The sequence below is a fragment of the Trichoderma breve genome, chromosome 1 (assembly GCF_028502605.1).
Source record: "Trichoderma breve strain T069 chromosome 1, whole genome shotgun sequence".
NCBI lineage: Eukaryota > Fungi > Ascomycota > Sordariomycetes > Hypocreales > Hypocreaceae > Trichoderma > Trichoderma breve.
The window spans coordinates 7190074-7204876 of NC_079232.1; the positions used below are offsets into that span (position 1 = coordinate 7190074).

A 14803-nucleotide genomic window follows, 5' to 3' on the forward strand; every position below is an offset into this window, starting at 1 on the left:
GCTGGTGTTCCTTGATTGCTGTGAATCTTCTCCAGTTGAAGCATTTTACCAAGTCTCTTTACTTGGCCTCGATAATTTCGGATAGTAGATCAGAGGCTCTCCGAGTGGCTCGTTGTCGTGCTAAGATCTTCTAGCAAGCTAAGAGCAGATAGTAGTTGATCACGGATCTCAGCACCTAAGGTTTCTGGCGCGTGTGAGACTGCAAGGAGTAAGACGGTAAGCGAGGAATCTAAGAAATGAGTTGCACAGACGTGGTGCATGGGATGAAGTGTAGGTAGGCGACAAAGGTACAGTAACAAGTTGAGCGACCGCCGTGCAACATTGACAGCAGCACGCGCACTTAGAGGGTTCTTTTGGATTGAGTCAGACGAATGCAATGCAGGCCTGTGGATTAAGATACGAAGCTCATTGGCGCGGAGATAGAGCAGGGCGCGAATGAACAACGACTTGTCTCCCATGCCGGTAAAGTCAAGGGGTGTGTTGGGAGTTGTGGCCAAGTTTATGTCCGCAAGGGAAGAAGTTTGAGTGTTGAATAACCTCAAGGCAGAAGGGAGCGCGTTGCTCCACTGTTGAATTTGGAAATCTAGGTAGGCAATTTTGTCTCGCTCGCCATGTAAACCGCTGCCTTCGATATAGATGCGTGATGCCCATACACGAGATCCAATGCTTGCAAAGGTGATCATGTTGCGGACATACGGTGATAGGTTATCCTTATATTGGTCAGCGATGTGACAGAAAGAGAACAGCAGTACTCAAATGCAAGAGCGATGTAAGGCTGCGATGCCAATTGAGGGATACTGACTAGTTTCGGTAACGCCGGGTCAATATCTATATCTTGTATTGCAAACGGCCTGCCCGTGCTGAGGCTAAAGCGTTGGTCAAGGATATAAACATCCCAAAACAGTGTAATCGCTCTTGTCGAAGATTTGGAGTTGGGATGCATTTGGTAAATTTTTGCTTGATGTAAACCGAGTTCGATACAAAGGCGTGCAGCGAGCCCGATCATCCGCCATGCTTGGTTCTCGTCGTTCATGAAATAGAAGGAGACGCCCTGTATTACGTCGGAGATGTTAGAAATGTGAAAGCATCATGGAGCTGATAAACTTCAACTCCATTGATCAATAGGGATACGAACCAAGAGTGCCATGTTCTCAACATCTTTCAGCTCACCTAACCGTCCCATTGGGAAAACTAGTTCCTGCTGAACCTCTTTGCACATCGCCTCTCCTATTGTATGCCGACCGCCACCCTCAGCCAGCAGTGTCATCGCCAGAACGAGTTTCAACGTCTGAACGGCACCATCAACCACGTTCTCCGGCGTTTCCACACCAGGAATATGTGATGCCGGCGAATAGTTCATAGCTTCATAAGCACTATACAGCGAACTAAGATTGTGTTTCACTTCGCTCATATCGACCACAGGATAGATCGTTCCTATTTCACGTTCGTAGAGATGACACAACCGAACCGCCTCTGCACGGCCGATAAGCCATAGTAGTTTATGGGATGGGTTAGCGAGAGAAGCTTCTTCTTGTATCCTTGTTTGGCTACTTTCTCCTCCAGCCGAGAGTATCGGTGGTGTTGCCAACTGAGGAGTAATGGGCAATCCGCGTTCTCTATGTTGCGACACACCAAGGTAACGCTGCACCATTTGTAAACTAGTATCAGAGCTTGTAAATCCCTTAAATGATGGAGATGGAGATATTCGACGGGTCCCATGTACTGTTGTTATGGAGGACGGTATTGTGGATGAGCGTAAAGGGAAATTCCAGGATGGCGAGTGCATCATCGTATTGGACTCGGGGTTTGCATTGGTATGAGATTCTTGTCGAACACTCGTCTGCTTCTGAATAGATTCAAGACTTGAAAGCATCAAGTCAAGTTTGCTTTGCATAGCAGCCATGTCGTTCTTGAGTCTCTGAATTTCACTACTTCAATTTCACGTCGTCAGCAACAGACAACTCCAGGACATATGCCAGGATGGAAAGGTATATGGTGATGGAAGAACATACCTAGTAGCCTCAGAAACTTCGGTGACTGGAACTGATCCACTTCCATCTCCATAGTCGCAATGAATACCGAACTTTGAGCATCGCTCGCAGGGCTTCTGTCCGGTGCAGCGAACTTTGCGTCCTCGACATGCATCACTTGAATAAGATGACAGAATTCAAGTTAGCAAGCCAACATCATCAAGCTCTGATGTTTCAACAATAAAGCGAGAAGAAGCAAGGCTTGCGTTCTCTCACCAGGCGTTGGCCACGTATTGGGCCCTCTTTGGTCGAATCCTGGCCGATCGAGCTCTGATGCGGCATTGGCTGCTCCGTTGTTCAGTCAACGTCTGGTGATGGATTCCGGCCACGGCCGTCGTTGAATCGCCGACATTCGAGCGAGTCATTCTTGTAGATCGGCGAACACTTGAAATTCGCGTTCTTTTTTTCTTTTTACTGGTCGGCGAGCAACTGCAGTTTTAGCTGATGCCTATATAAAGGGATAGAATAATCTGATTATTAAACACGCGGTTTGACTAATGCACAGACGCCCACAACTTCTGATTCCACGCAGCATTATTGGCCAATTTGGATCTTAAAGATTAAATGAATCTTCCATAGAGGATATTAAATCAATTTTTAGGTTTTATGAGCAACATGTCAGATACACGGAGGTGCAATTTGGCCGACCTCTCCGCGTACCTAGTATACACTATCCCTCGCCACAAACACTATCGTATTACCTCATCCGACCATATATCAACGTGCGAGGTCTCTAAATGCTAAAGTACTCGTTGCAATGAGCCATTCTACACTGAATGGTATCAAGTAACTTCTTAAAGTAGTATACCAGGTTATATTTATGTCGATATGCAAAGCAGTCACTGATAGAGGGAAACACGGGGTTGAAGCGTCCTCGTCTTGAATTGACGAGAATGAGCTCCGAGCTCCGACTATATGATAACCCAAACACCGAGCGTCCTCACAACCCATTTTCGAGTAAAAGTCTTCGCTAGGAGATCATTATGCCCAGGAGTGTATCCTCTTGTGAAACTCTCATTGGATCATACATGATCTTTGAATAATTGTACAAAATTCGTCTCGTATAACGCGAATTGTTACACCAGTCGCCTGACTAGTCTATATGGGAAGAAGACTGGCATTGATAAATCCCTCTGTCGCTTAGAAATAATGCAACATTGGTGCAGGCAGAAGTATTTCGTATCCCCAGTTCTTTGCCCCTTACAAGTAAACCTTCTTGCCCGTCATCTAAAGCACAACTATTAGCCATAATCAAATCATCTGATCTTTCAAGGGTTATATTGACAGACTATGTACGAGGAACTGGTTTGGAGAGTAAAGGAGGCGTTTGAACAACATGATAAGGCTTATTCTCGCTAGCAGAGCTACTGGTACCATGGGCACTCGCCTCGCAAAAGCAGCGACCCCCTAATTTTATAAGCCTGAGGTGTCGATTGTGACTGTTTACATGGAATTTGATAATAGAACCACTAAAATTAGTAAAATATTCGTCACCTGAAAGATTGATCATGATGAGCCTGCCCTTGAGACGGCAGTTGCAAGCGTTGACGCGTCTATGGGTCAGACTTGCTACTCGCTTGGGGCCTAAGCCAACGCGTCATACGGTCTAAGAAATACGAGGCAAAATACTACTTGTTCTTGTCAAAGGGCCTTTGTCTGCATCTGCATTCCCATCTTGTACATCGTCCTTCCTCTGGGATGCCGACATTTACGAGGAGACGCCCGGTTACAGTCTCTTCTATGTAGGTCGATGAATAAGTTCCCTGACATATAATGTCCGAGCAATGACAAAGAGCATCACTGGGCCATCCATGAGACCCCGCGCCATAATTCAACAGTTTTACGAGGTAATACTGACCCACATCGTAGATTAGAGGAATCCTACGTGGTACTGCGTCCACCAAACGCGTTTTTGTTTGTGTCTTTTTCCTCCAATAGCTGTATTCTAGCCCGGTTATATAGCCCTCATCAACCTATCATCATAGGGAATCCAAAGTGATGATAGGCTCATCTCAACTGCTGGTCGCCGACTAGGTCGCCGTCCAGATGCACCGTTGTGTCCAGAGGCTTTGGGGCGGTAAGAGCGGAGAAGGTCGATAATTATGACGCCGTGTGGGAGCAGCGATCCACGGAAAGGCCGAGATCGTATTGTACAATAAAAATTCTTCTAACTTGTCCATGCATATGATTCTTTCTACCCATAGTAGCCAGGGGGTGTTGCTAGTCAAGGCTTCACTCAAGTGAAAAGGGGTGGCCTGTGCCTAAGACATGGCGTTGCATTTTAGAAGCCCAACCTGAGCACTCAGGCTAACTTTAGAATCCTTCGGGCAAAGGGACAAGGAATATCCTGACAGATTAAGGCAGCAGAGAGCATTGCGTGGTGGATGTCATCTTGTCTACAGTTAGTCCTGAAGCTGACTCGTTAGAAGCAGTTCCACGGCCAGAACTAGAAAGGTTTTCCTTTACATAGAGACATCGACAGCTGTATACTTCTGCGGCATTTTATTCTGTAATGATTAATTTTGTAGGTATTGGTGGTGTGAATGCGGCTTGAGACTTTGATTTACCACCCCAGATCAAGTCAGCATAATGGCTTGACAACGATATAATCTGCCTTGCTTGTACACGGTCTCACTGGAAACCGAAGGCTTGAATTGGCTGAAAGAATTACTGATCGATAGGAGCGCGAGAAACAGATTGGTCAACTTGTACCAACTGGTTCCAGCTGTTTCTCTTCAGCCGTGATGCTGATCTACTATTTACATGTATCTTTCTCTTAGGTCGTCCTAGCGTTTAATTTCTTAGGGAAAAAAAGACATGAACGTTGCATTAGTAGTGACACATATAGAAAACGATATTTTAGGCTCATTCTTTCTTTAATAGGTATACCCCTAGGAATTGACTCGATTAATCCGCTCTACTGTATGATGATAAAGCTTGTCTCTGGCTGAGTTTTCGCGGATAACCGTACAGTCCTAGGGCGAGTAGCGACACTGTAATAACAACTCCGTCTAAACATTCACCCATTTGTTTAATATTCTTTTTGCCATTGAATCTCATCCAACGATTCATTCAGTTCCATAATTATAAAGCAAAAGACTATTTGCTTCTGCGAACGGAATTTTGTATGCTCCGATTGAAACATTTCAAAGCATATTCTTCTAGATAGACTTCGTACATGAATTAATGATTACTGATCTGACGTGATTACTTATGCATGGCTGCAGCACGCTAAACCGCGATGATTAGTATTTCATCCTTCAGCGCAGCGCCCGGCTGATTAGTTTACCGTGAATTTAACTCTACGTAATGCAACGAATGACTAACCGCTCAAGTGTAGAAACGCATCTGTCAGCGACAGCCTTGGCGAGTAGAAGCGAATAGTGCTGAATCCTTAGCGAAAGGCAACCGAAGTGATGCGTATCATCCCTAGTCGCGGGGTTTTGGAGAAAGGTTGCCCGCGCAGTTGTGATGTAATTCACCCGAGGCTGGCAACAAGAATTCAATAATGGCTGAACCTAAAGCAAAGTGGCCTGACGAATTCGATTGATGCTAGTTGATTCAATTGTCTATATAAGTCCTCTTGATATCCAGAGAGCAAAAAATATCCTCATCAACAATTTCACAACAATTACTCAACTACCAACAAACATTCAAGCTTAAGCTCAATTCATAAACTCTACTCTCCACATCTACAACATGCCTGAAACAGTCCTTGTTATCGGTGGCACTGGTGCCCAGGGAGTCCCTGTCGTCAAAGGTATACTCGTAATTGTGGTTTAAAAAAAATTCTGTTCACTAATATCTGTTTGCAGCCCTTACGTCTGACGGTAAATATGCCGCCCGTGTCATTACCAGGAATGCTTCTTCTCCTGAAGCAAAGGAACTCGCCGCAATCCCTGGAGTCACCATCTTTGAGGGAGACAGCTACCATGAGCCTACCCTCCTTAAAGCTTTTGAGGGCGTCTCATACCTTTTCGCCAACACCAACGGTTTTGCTATTGGAGAGAAGGCCGAGGTCTATTGGGGTACCCGCCTTTACGAATTGTCCCGACAGTTTGGTCTAAAGCATTTCCTCTATGCCGGTCTTGAATATGCCACTAAGCTCGGAAACTACAACCCCAAGTACAGAACCGGGCATTTGGATGGAAAGGGCAAGGTTGTCGACTTCATTGCAGCTCAGCCAACTAAGCCAATGGCATGGTCTGTCTTGACCTCATGCCTCTATATCGAAGGTCTATCGGAACTTCTTCGACCTTTCCCCAACCCCAGCGACCCTGAAACAATGGTCTTTGCCCTGCCCATTGGAACCGCAAAGATGCCCCTCATTTATCTCGAAGATTATGGATCTTACGCCCGTTGGTTGTTTGACCACCCGGAGCGCAGCAACGGCCTTGAACTCCACGTTGGTACTGAAGATATCGCTTGGAAGGATGTTGCTGCGGCCTTTACAGAGGTTACCGGCAAAAAGGCAACTCACTGGGATCTCAGCCTGGATGAATACTTTACATTAGGAATCTTCCCCGAGCCAGATGCGATTGTCGGCCGTGCTGCTGGTGGTGGCAATGATCCCACCTTGTTCACGTTCCGTCAGAACTTTTCGGGTTTCTGGAACACCTGGAAAGATGAGCTGACCAAGAGGGACTATGCTCTCTTGGATGAGATTTTGCCCACTAGAGTCAAGTCCATCAAGGAATGGATGGTCAAGGTTGGCTATACCGGAGAGCCTTCGTCGGTGCTGAAGGATTACCGTGACCAAGGCTTTTTTGCGAAGGACAAGTAGTAGGCACAATAAGCGTTTGTAACAAGTTGGGATTTTATAGCTAGTATAGACTTGCTTCGATGTTTTGATATGAAGAGAGGGTAATAAAGTTGAAGATTTTACTGAGCATCCATTGATCAAGAAATTTGATACATCAATCTTTATTGCGTGAAAATTTCGTCGTCTCAGTTCTTTATCTCTGTAAGAAACTACCGAAAATGCGAAAGAACGTGGGCTAGGCCGCATCGAGTTTCGCCTTTTTAGAAAAGTAAATTCCGAATGCTTGAAAGAGATTTTACTGTGACAGTGCTGAGCGATACACGCTAATCTCATAGCCTCGGCTCCGGAATTTGTATGCATTGGCTTAGATTCAACTTAGTCAATTCTTATGGCCACCATAAAATAGCGAGCAATGTTGGGTAACAAATGTAAGCATATTAAAATCTGAAGATTGGCTCTGTAGTACGTAGAGATATACACCTTGACGTATACTAAAATAATCAGAATAATCGCTATCACTTACGGCTTTCGCCACGATGCGAGCATACACCAATGCTGTCAGCTGAAGCGATCAGGCCTTATTGAGTCGAGACGATGAGACACAATCAGTGCAAGTACTCACACTGCTCAGCTTCAAATGGGAGGATACGCGCAAATGCATGCAATTAATAATTCCCCGATAACTTCGAGTTAACTGTGATAAAACGGGGAGTGTGGCGTGCTGATTTAATATAGAGTATGTCATCGTAGCATTGACATCCCCTGTAAGACCCATATCGAGCAAAGGCAGCGCCGTAAGCCAGTGCTTCTTAGAGCACAGCGCCTTGAGATTTCAAATCTGACAGTGTCTTTCGCGACGACTCATCGAACACTGTCAACAGCTACTGCATGTGATCAAACTCCCATTATCAAAGAACAAATAAACATTAGGAGCAAACTTAGTCAAGTTGTTACAACAAAACATCGGTCAATTGTGTCAAAAGCTAAAACAAAAACTTTTATCTACTGGAAGAGTAAAAAAGAAAAGACTAAGAAAACTCCAAACTTTGTACCAAAGCAATCGAACTCATTGTCCATCTCCATACAACTAAGCAAAACCCATGGGAATAACAGGCGAAAATCCTTTGCTCAGCTTCTTAATCTTGGCAAGTTCATTAGGACCAATCTTTGGCGCAGCTTCACCCTCTGCTGCCTTCGCTCGGATATACAGGCCTCTAGGGTAGAAAACCTCAAACTCAACAGGCACATCCCACTTCCACACATCTGACCGGTCGCGGTAATAGTAAGGCCGTCCGTTTTGCTCAATGACATCAAATGATTCGCGCAACTCAATGGCGTGAGCGGTGCGGAACTGGCCCTTGGAAGTGACCGCAAGACAGCAATGCCACGGGGTCATGGAGAAATGGCTCGGCTGAGGGATCAGAGGGAAAGACAGCTTGTTGGTACCGGTGGATCGGTGGATAGACAGACGAACGTGGTCGGGAAAGTTGTCGTCAATAGCAGCGGCAAAGGCCTGGGAAATATGAATGTTAGTTTAAAAGTTATGCAACCAGTGCCGGGGTGGCCCGAAATAAAGATCTTACCTTGCCACGGGTAATCATGTCGCTGGCAACTCGCTTAACCGTTCGCTTATACTCTCCCTTGGTGGTAACATTGGCCGTTACAGGGCTGTAGCGTAAATCCTTGTTGAGGAAGATGATGTAGCCGCAATATGTGAGGTTGATATCTGGGTCGTTGGCGATGGCCTCACGAGCATCGAATCCCTTGGGCATGTATTTTTCCACGAGCATCCTGCGGGATTCATCGACGCGGCTGACATACTCCTCCTTGGTCAGTGTAATGCTGTCGCTGACGCCAACGAGGTTCATGATTCGCATAAACTTGAGACGGTCATAGCCCTTCGCCTCAGCCATACGTCGCAGGTTCAAGCCGTATTCAAAAACTTCCTCGCTCGAAATACCCACCAAGTCGCTGTAGACAAGACCGTCTGAAGTAATGGTCACGTAAGCTCCAGGGGCGTAAATTTCTTGGATATCCTCGCAGAGATTCTGGAGACGACCCAGGGCTAGCTCCTCACCCAAATCGGGCAAAGCTCCAAGAACCTTTTCCACCTTGTTCACACTCTTCCAGGGGAATGCAGGCAGGACAAGCTCGATTGGTACATTGCTGTCAACGTGCTTTTGAACGCGTGGAACAAACTTTGCACGACCCAGCCATTGCTCGCCTTCAGCATTCTCTTCATTATGACCGTATCCTTGGATGATGGTCAAAATACGAGATGTCATATCCATATCTGGCTTCTTTGCTGGGAGGTTATTTCTTGCCGCAGCCTTTGAAGGCTTGACGACGTCGCCAGTAGAAACGGGAGGAGGAAGAAGTTCCTTTGTATCAAGTGATAGTTCTGAAGAGGGGGTATCAGAATCTGATCCAGAATCTGAAACACTGGATGAGACAGAAGTGATTGCTGGGCTGATTGATCGCTTCCACTGTGTAAGCTCTTTGACTTGAGCCTCCAGAAGGGCTAAACGGTTGAAGTCTCCAAGCTGAGATTCGACGGCAAAACCATGGCCGTCTTGCACATCAACAATGTTGATGGCAATAGTTTTCGAAGCCAAAATAGACATGTTGAGAAACTGAAAACAAAAGTAGAGTAGATTAAGAAAGAGTAGTCCGAGAATCCAGGAAGGAACGATGCTGTAAGGGGTATTGATTTGGATGAAAGAAGGAACAGTTGCGGAGGACTTTGCAGTCAATATATATACTGTGAATGGATGGTTAAATTGAAGATGTTAATGATTCATGCCAAGCAGTTGAGTATCAGAACAACACTGAATAGCCTATTTATAGTCGTATATATGATAGAATTATACGATGAATTATATAAGACGACACATGTTGCCACTAGTGTTTTACGCCTGCCCCAGTTATGCTTGCCTCCATAGGCTCCTACATTAGGCAAGAGGATTTTTAAGCCCTGGACAGATCGCCTCAACTAATACGCCCGAGCCGGCTTTGGAAAGAGAAGGATCTCAGCTGGTCAACACCTACCTGCCTTGGCTGGCAGACTGTATTGCCGTATTGGCCAGAGCGCATGGTAGCATCAAAGCCAGCCCCGATGATGTGACCGAAAAGTGATAGAAGGGAAATGAAAAGCGGGACAGAATCTTCAAAAGGTCTCGTGGAACAATGAATGTTGTTCTTTGGTAAGCATGTGCCAAGATTATGTTTGCTTTCTTATTTCAGCCTTTCCAAGATCTACAATAGGAGATGCCAAGTTTGCGCCCCACAGCTCGTAAAATCCTACGGTGAATCATTTCACCGCATAAGATTTGCTTGCACTACTGACTCTCTCTGGTACGCAGGTGAGATCTACTAGTATCAAGTAAGCAGCTTGCCATTGAACTCGTACGATGCAACCTGGCTTCTAGAATATCCATGCTTCGCAACTAGCGGAGTGTACTAACTTTCCAAACTCCGGAAACCACTACTATAATACGAGCAACACATAGTATCATGAAACAGGTTTGTGGTAATAACAATAACAATTAGTCTACCCAGTACTAATGCTGTTTAAAATCCGATGCTCTGCTTTAGTTGGCGGCTCGTCCCGCGGATTTTTCAATAGTGCGTGTGTGGTATTCAGCAAGTTCCAGCCCTACAGGCGGTGTGCATGGTGCATGCAGATCCAATCCTAACCTTGAATCCTTCTACGCATATGATCAACTGGTTTGTCAGTACTTTGCTGACGGGGTAACATTTGAGGCTCGGCACAACTCCAACTACCGACTGCGCCCATCAGCTTCGGCCGGATTTAGACAGCCAGATCCACTATAAGCACGTAAAACCCTAAACACTTCTGAGGCTATATTGTGATGATACTCTATATGGTAGCTCATAGTAGCCCACATGCAAAAGTGAGATGTCCGATTCATGTCCCGATAACTCCCCGGCAACTTCTAGATTAGGCCGCAGAATTTGCATTTAGTTTTTGGCTTATGGCTTATTCAGGGGTTTATATCTGTTGCTCAGTTATGGTTGATTTATTGCGCAGGAACACCGTTGTTCGTCATACTGTGACTAAGTTATTATATATTTTTCAAGGAACAGAAGATCCCAGGCAAATCAGGCACGCCAAGAAAATACCTAAATCGGCATCCCCTTCTTATGTCTATTAATAGAAGGTGCCATTCCTTAGGTTCTGGATATTCTTGATTTCTAGTTCATCATGCTGTTTCTTTTTGCAAGCTGAAACCAATATTTGCGTCATTAAAACCTATATACAGTGCCAGCCTTGTGAAAGGTGAACAAGTTTTGACAAATTAATCCTGAACTTGGAGGAGTCAAGCAACCTGCCTTTCTAAGCATCATCCGCTTACCCTGCCTCTCTGACCGGCATTAGTTGCTGTGCTGATGCGGCTACCAATGAAAATTTTCCTTCCCTTCTAAGCCGGCGATCTGCGGATTTACGGTAGTGCGGAGAGCTAGTCTCAACCAGCTGAGTAAAAGTGACACCTATATGTTGTGTCTCAAAAGTTCATTAAGGAGAAAGTTAGCAAGAGAAACCAAAAACAAAAGTGTGAGGAGAAATGGACAACTCGGCAGACAACTCGGTTGTCGACCCCGAGAAGACCGAGGCTGTCTCCTCGGAAGAAACATCGTCAAGCCCTCCCTCCCCGGCGATGGAACCAACATCTACTTCCAGATGGACTGCCTATCTCCAGATATTAGCTGGCCACTTGATGATCTTTGATACCTTTGGCTATATTGGATCTTGGGGCCTCTTTCAATCCTATTACATTTCTACCTTGGGCCGTTCACAATCCGACATATCTTGGATTGGCAGCATCCAACTGTTACTCGTCTTCTTCGTCGGCACCTTTTCGGGGCGCAGTCTCGATGCAGGATATCTCCGTATCACATTAGCCATAGGTTGCGCCCTCCAGATTCTGGGGATATTCGCTGCGGCTTCTGCCATCACGTACTGGCAGCTTCTGCTGGCGCAAGGCATCTGCGTTGGTCTTGGAGATGGACTCATCTTTTGTCCGATGATCTCTCTCATTAGCACATACTACGATGACAAGAACAGGGCTTTGGCCGTTTCCTTTGCTGCTGCCGGCGCTGCCACCGGTGGAATGGTATTCCCTGCCATTGCTAAGCAGCTACTCCCGCGTCTTGGAGAACCTTGGTCGGTGCGTGTGATGGGGTTTGTTTTTGTGTTCAACTCGGCAATTACTCTGCTCGTCGTGAAACCAAGAGTGGCGGCAAGAAAGTCTGGCCCTCTTGTTGAATGGACAGCTTTTAAGGAGCTCCCTTACTCACTCTATGCCATTGGCATCTTCTTAACCCTCTGGGGTCTCTACTTTGCCTACTACTATGTCTGTATCTCTTATCCTCCCTATGTGCAGTTGTCTAATTCTTTGCAAACACAGATTTCAGTATTCGGCTCCCACGTTATCCACGTTCCACCCGATCAGTCTTTTTACCTCATCATCGCCATCAACGGTATCGGAATTCCGGGACGCATCTTTCCAGCTTGGTTTGCAGCCCGCGTCATCGGCAATGCACTACATGTGCTGATTCCTCTTACATTTGGTGCAGGAGTGCTTTTGTACTTCTGGAGGCTGGTACACTCATACTCAGGCCTCTTGGCATGGATCATTGTCTACGGTTTCTTTGCAAATGCCGTGCAGAGTCTCTTTGTGGGCAGTGTGGGTAGCTTAACCAAAGACCGTCAAAAGATGGGCGTGCGGGTTGGTATGATTTTCACCATTGTCAGCTTTGCTTGTCTCACTGGTCCACCTATTGCTGGAGCGCTGATTGATCTTCGTGGTGGCGATTTTCTCTACGCTCAGATCTTTGGTGGAACCGCTGTAGTTCTTGGATCATGCGTTCTTACCGCGGCTGCTATTGTCAGTAATCGTGAAACCATTCTGGATGCAAAGGAATAAATAGAGAGAAGGGAGAAACTTTTATTTGCATAGAAATTTGTTTATATATATGACTAAGATAGAAGTGAAGTATTTATTTGGTAGAGTTCAGTTTATTTGTCAGCAAAGATGAAATCTTTGAGAAGTGGTACGGCTTTGCCTGTATAGCCCGTCTTCACCATCCACTCTTCCGTGCTTTTAGTTCGCGTTGGCAAGATCCGATCCAACACTTGATAATCCCACTTCCATAAATCGTCCTTCCAACTATTCCAGAGACCAGAAAAGTTTTTTCGAACAGTGATTGAGGTAGGATTTGAGGACATTTTAGCATCTGGATCAGGGAAAATGGGAAGGCGAAAATATTCATCAAGAGAAACATCCCTGTAGACGGACTTTTTCCCCGTAACTTTGGAAAATGCCGCGGCGAGTTCATCACCGGTGACGTTATCTGTCACAACCTTCAGGTTAAGTCCGTTGCTTTGTGATGGGTTGTCGAGCGCCCATCGGACATAGGCCGCATTGTCATCGAGCGTTATCATTGGGCATCTGCCCTGTCCAAGAGGCAATGCAAACACATGCATGTCATCGCTCGGCTCATATGTCGGCACCAAAAACTCCGAAAGGCTTTCCATGTATAAACAAGACGTTATTATCGACCAGGCCATAGGACTTGTCGGCTGCGCAGAAATGTATTCGGCAACCCTAGCCTTGCTGTCACAGTGTCCCACCCTGTACTTGTCGTTGAAGTTGCCAATTTTAGAAGCATAAGGGAGGCTGGCGTAAACAAAGTGCTTAACACCGAATTCTCGGGATAACTCATACAAGCGGATGCCCCAGTATATCTCGGCCATTTCACCGATTGCAAGTCCATTAGTATTGGCGAATACACGATCAACGCCGGGGAGGATGTTGCGGAGCGTTGATTCGTCATAGCAGTCACCTTCCACAATCGTAACTCCGGGTAGCTCTGCAAGTAATTTGGCTTCCGATGTAGCCGCGTTTCTTGTTATAACTCGTACGGCATATTTACCATCCGACGTCAATGCTATCACATGTTTAGTGCACCGTCACTCAGATGGATGGTACTGTATGGAGTAGTACATACCTTTAATGACAGGGATTCCCTGGGCTCCAGTTCCGCCGATGATGAGAACAGTTTCCATTTTTAGTATAGGCTTGATGCAAGAATAAAGCTGAAATGGTGAATATTGAAAACAAAAATGTTACAACTTCAAGACTAACAAGTCTTATAACTCAACAGTAAATAGTAAACATTTAAATCAAGAGACAAGACCATGGTGGTCTTTAAAAGAGTGAGCACCCAATCGGTAATCAGATCTACGATTATGAAAGCTTTTCTGACAGTGGTCAGAAAAGATGTGTAAGTCGCGTTACAGCATACTTTCAATTGTGACAAATGGAAGAGAAATCGAGCAGTTTATTTGGAATCAAGCGGAAGCAGAAGCGGAAGCCTTTGATCGTAAACATTGGGGATACTATCCACACGCTCTTTTTATTCGGCTTTATATTAGCCCGTTCAGAAATGCGATTCGGGCCATTATCAATTGTTTTCATTTAAATCAATAGACCGATTTCCAACCTGCGACGGGATGAATGAGCCGTCCGACCCGAGCACACCCACCACCGGGGCCTACTATGACATATTAATTCTTCATGTTCCCACTTTAGCTCTCAGTATTTACTCGATATACTGGGCCTTCCCCTTCTTGTGTTTACTCAAATAGTTACCTATGTGTTATAAATTGTATGTCTACTCCCAGTGCTGGCAGGTAATGCTGCCGTTGGCTGAAACGACAAGCTCCAAGTTTACCTGATGCATTTGGATTATTGCAATCGGTGATCACACATGCTTGGGAGAAATTCCTCAGCGATGGAGTATGTATGTAATATAGTAATAATTTCTGGCACTTAATTCAGTCTAATAGACTTGGACGATTTCACCATGGAGGATATTGGAAATTGCTGCTACGATTTGTCGATTGTCTGTACTTACAGTGGGGGCATTCCCGAGGAACTGAATCGAGGCGCTTGCCCCGCATTCCTTTGTTTAACAATAGATGATA

At 45.6% G+C, this 14803-nt stretch overlaps 5 protein-coding genes across 5 annotated transcripts; 2 read left to right on the forward strand and 3 right to left on the reverse strand.

Moving 5' to 3' along the window:
* Positions 1–89: 89 nt before the first annotated feature.
* T069G_02116 (fungal specific transcription factor domain-containing protein) lies at positions 90–2395 on the reverse strand (the record flags this gene model as incomplete). The annotated part of the gene is made up of 5 exons (XM_056169326.1): positions 90–710; positions 803–1051; positions 1136–1373; positions 2013–2147; positions 2247–2395. The coding sequence occupies 5 exons, from the start codon at positions 2393–2395 to the stop codon at positions 90–92; spliced, it is 1392 nt and encodes a 463-aa protein (XP_056034642.1).
* A 3334-nt stretch (positions 2396–5729) lies between these two features.
* T069G_02117 (nmrA-like family domain-containing protein) lies at positions 5730–6813 on the forward strand (the record flags this gene model as incomplete). The annotated part of the gene is made up of 2 exons (XM_056169327.1): positions 5730–5790; positions 5846–6813. 2 exons carry the CDS (start codon positions 5730–5732, stop codon positions 6811–6813), a joined length of 1029 nt encoding a protein of 342 aa, XP_056034643.1.
* Positions 6814–7879: 1066 nt separating this feature from the next.
* Positions 7880–9416, reverse strand: T069G_02118 (pyoverdine/dityrosine biosynthesis protein domain-containing protein; the record flags this gene model as incomplete). The annotated part of the gene is made up of 2 exons (XM_056169328.1): positions 7880–8305; positions 8376–9416. The coding sequence occupies 2 exons, from the start codon at positions 9414–9416 to the stop codon at positions 7880–7882; spliced, it is 1467 nt and encodes a 488-aa protein (XP_056034644.1).
* A 1962-nt stretch (positions 9417–11378) lies between these two features.
* On the forward strand, positions 11379–12740 carry T069G_02119 (major facilitator superfamily domain-containing protein; the record flags this gene model as incomplete). Its single annotated transcript, XM_056169329.1, has 3 exons — positions 11379–11721; positions 11797–12167; positions 12222–12740. 3 exons carry the CDS (start codon positions 11379–11381, stop codon positions 12738–12740), a joined length of 1233 nt encoding a protein of 410 aa, XP_056034645.1.
* Positions 12741–12832: 92 nt separating this feature from the next.
* On the reverse strand, positions 12833–13882 carry T069G_02120 (nmrA-like family domain-containing protein; the record flags this gene model as incomplete). The annotated part of the gene is made up of 2 exons (XM_056169330.1): positions 12833–13764; positions 13825–13882. 2 exons carry the CDS (start codon positions 13880–13882, stop codon positions 12833–12835), a joined length of 990 nt encoding a protein of 329 aa, XP_056034646.1.
* Between the last annotated feature and the right edge of the window lie 921 nt (positions 13883–14803).